General features: G+C 54.2%; 2 protein-coding genes across 2 annotated transcripts in view; one reads left to right on the forward strand and one right to left on the reverse strand.

Annotated features, from left to right (window-relative positions):
• Positions 1 to 4: 4 nt before the first annotated feature.
• Positions 5 to 1,526, forward strand: PPTG_19848 (hypothetical protein; the record flags this gene model as incomplete). The annotated part of the gene is made up of 1 exon (XM_008918437.1): positions 5 to 1,526. One exon carries the CDS (start codon positions 5 to 7, stop codon positions 1,436 to 1,438), a length of 1,434 nt encoding a protein of 477 aa, XP_008916685.1. The 3' UTR covers positions 1,439 to 1,526.
• Positions 1,527 to 1,657: 131 nt separating this feature from the next.
• PPTG_19849 (hypothetical protein) overlaps positions 1,658 to 1,813 on the reverse strand; it is a gene marked incomplete at both ends in the record, with an annotated part of 8,884 nt that continues 8,728 nt past the window's right edge. Inside the window, one exon of the mRNA XM_008918438.1 lies at positions 1,658 to 1,794. Within this exon, the coding sequence (XP_008916686.1) occupies positions 1,658 to 1,794 (137 nt within the window). The remainder of the gene's footprint in view (positions 1,795 to 1,813) is intronic.

The raw sequence follows: 1,813 nt of genomic DNA on the forward strand, positions 1-1,813 counted from the left end.
GCGCATGAGTACGTTGTGTTTGGTTGATTTGGCTGGTTCGGAGCGTATTTCTCGGAGTCAAGTGGAAGGCGAACGCTTACGGGAGACGCAGCACATTAACAAGTCCCTGGCAGCGCTTGGAGACGTAGTTTACGCGCTGCAGCACAAGGCGAAGCACACACCGTACCGGAATTCTAAGCTCACATACATGCTACGAGACATGCTGTCTGGACAAGCGAAAACACTGTTGATGCTGCAGTTGAGTCCCAATACAGCAGACGTGGAGGAGACGACGTGCTCTTTGCAGTTTGGTGCTCGTGTAAGCCAAGTGCAGATGGGTGCTGTGAAGCCTAGTGTGGAGAGTGGCGCGCTTTTCAAGTTGCAAGAAGTGAACCGTGCACTCGAAGCGAAGACGCAGGCGATGGAAGCACAATTGAACGATTTGCAGCGACAATGCCAACAGCAAGGAGATGAGTTACATGAAGCCCACAGCAGTAAGGAGGCATTAGAGCGACAGTTGTGGCTCCTCGGTGGTCGACAGCGTGATGGTAAGTCTTCCGATGAGCTGGAACAGGACGACTTTACTCCAGAGGCTCGATCTCCGTCACCGTCTCGGCCCCCAAGCCCGACTCCTTCCGCCAAATCTAGTCGCAGTGTTTCATCCACGACCTCAGCACGTTCGGCTCGCTCTATTCGCTCGCGATCTGCGCAGTCCACGACTTCGACGTCCCAACGACCTACTACTCGAAGATCACAGACGTCGTCATCGTCCAGACTATCAGGGACTCCTCGAACTGCCCCTGCCTCTGGATCTTTGACTCCTTCACCGGTGTCTCGACTTCGACGTCCGGAATCGATAGTTGAGCGCGAGGACCGACGCAAGTCGCTATCTGCAGCGTCTCGGGATAGGATCGTGGACCCGGATCTACGTCGCAAGTCGCTGTCTGCAACGAGCCCTATCAGAATTGCTGACCGCGATAATCGTCGTAATTCGTTGTCAACGCTTCAGACACGCTCGATGTCCGGGTTGGCAACACCTCGGTCTTTAAGAACGAAGGAAGCCGCGTCGCCTGAGAGTCGAGTGCCACTGCACCCTCCTTCAAGGACAAGACCAGCAGGGTCACCCGCCCCTGCTAGACAGAGTGCATCGGCTAGTCGGCTATCAAGACCGCGGTCTGCTAAGACGTTGGGGTCATCTACGCCTCCGGCGTCTTCTCCATCTTCGAATTCATCGTCAGAAAGCAAACCTGCCTCACGCACTCTGCATCGAGCATCCTCAACTCCGTCGAGATCTCCGTCAAGAACGTCGACGAGAACGTCAAGCAGAGCCTCAGCGATGCCGAAGTCTGACAACGAGCGCCGCTCCTCTTTGAACAATACCCGCAGTTCACCATCGTCCACTCCAGGCACTTCACGGCGAGCGCTTGCCAGCTCGCAGTCGGGCTTTGGATGGAAATAAGGGACGAGCGTAGATACTTTTTACTTCTCCTGATCGCAAGGAACAACGCATCCTCGTACTGTTGATAACCATAATTTACAATTGCCAGAGTTTTGAGTGTTATTGCTTCCTCTGCTTTCGCCAAAGTTCGCGAGGATACAATATGCGGCTTAGTGGCTGTCATCGCGTGCAGCTTGATGTTAGTGCTGAACTGAGCTCCACACAAAAAACAGTTCCTCTTCAATCGGCCTCTCGAATTGGATGCCAATAACCTGCCGTACCCCCGTCACGCAGACACGAGTTCATCGCCCGACCGCACTCTCTCATCACCTGGTCCAAGTCCTGATCGAACGGATTAAACATGCACGCATCCCATACTGTTGATATATTCCCCCC

Source organism: Phytophthora parasitica (genome assembly GCF_000247585.1).
Source record: "Phytophthora parasitica INRA-310 unplaced genomic scaffold supercont2.204, whole genome shotgun sequence".
In the NCBI taxonomy this organism is placed as follows: domain Eukaryota; phylum Oomycota; class Peronosporomycetes; order Peronosporales; family Peronosporaceae; genus Phytophthora; species Phytophthora nicotianae.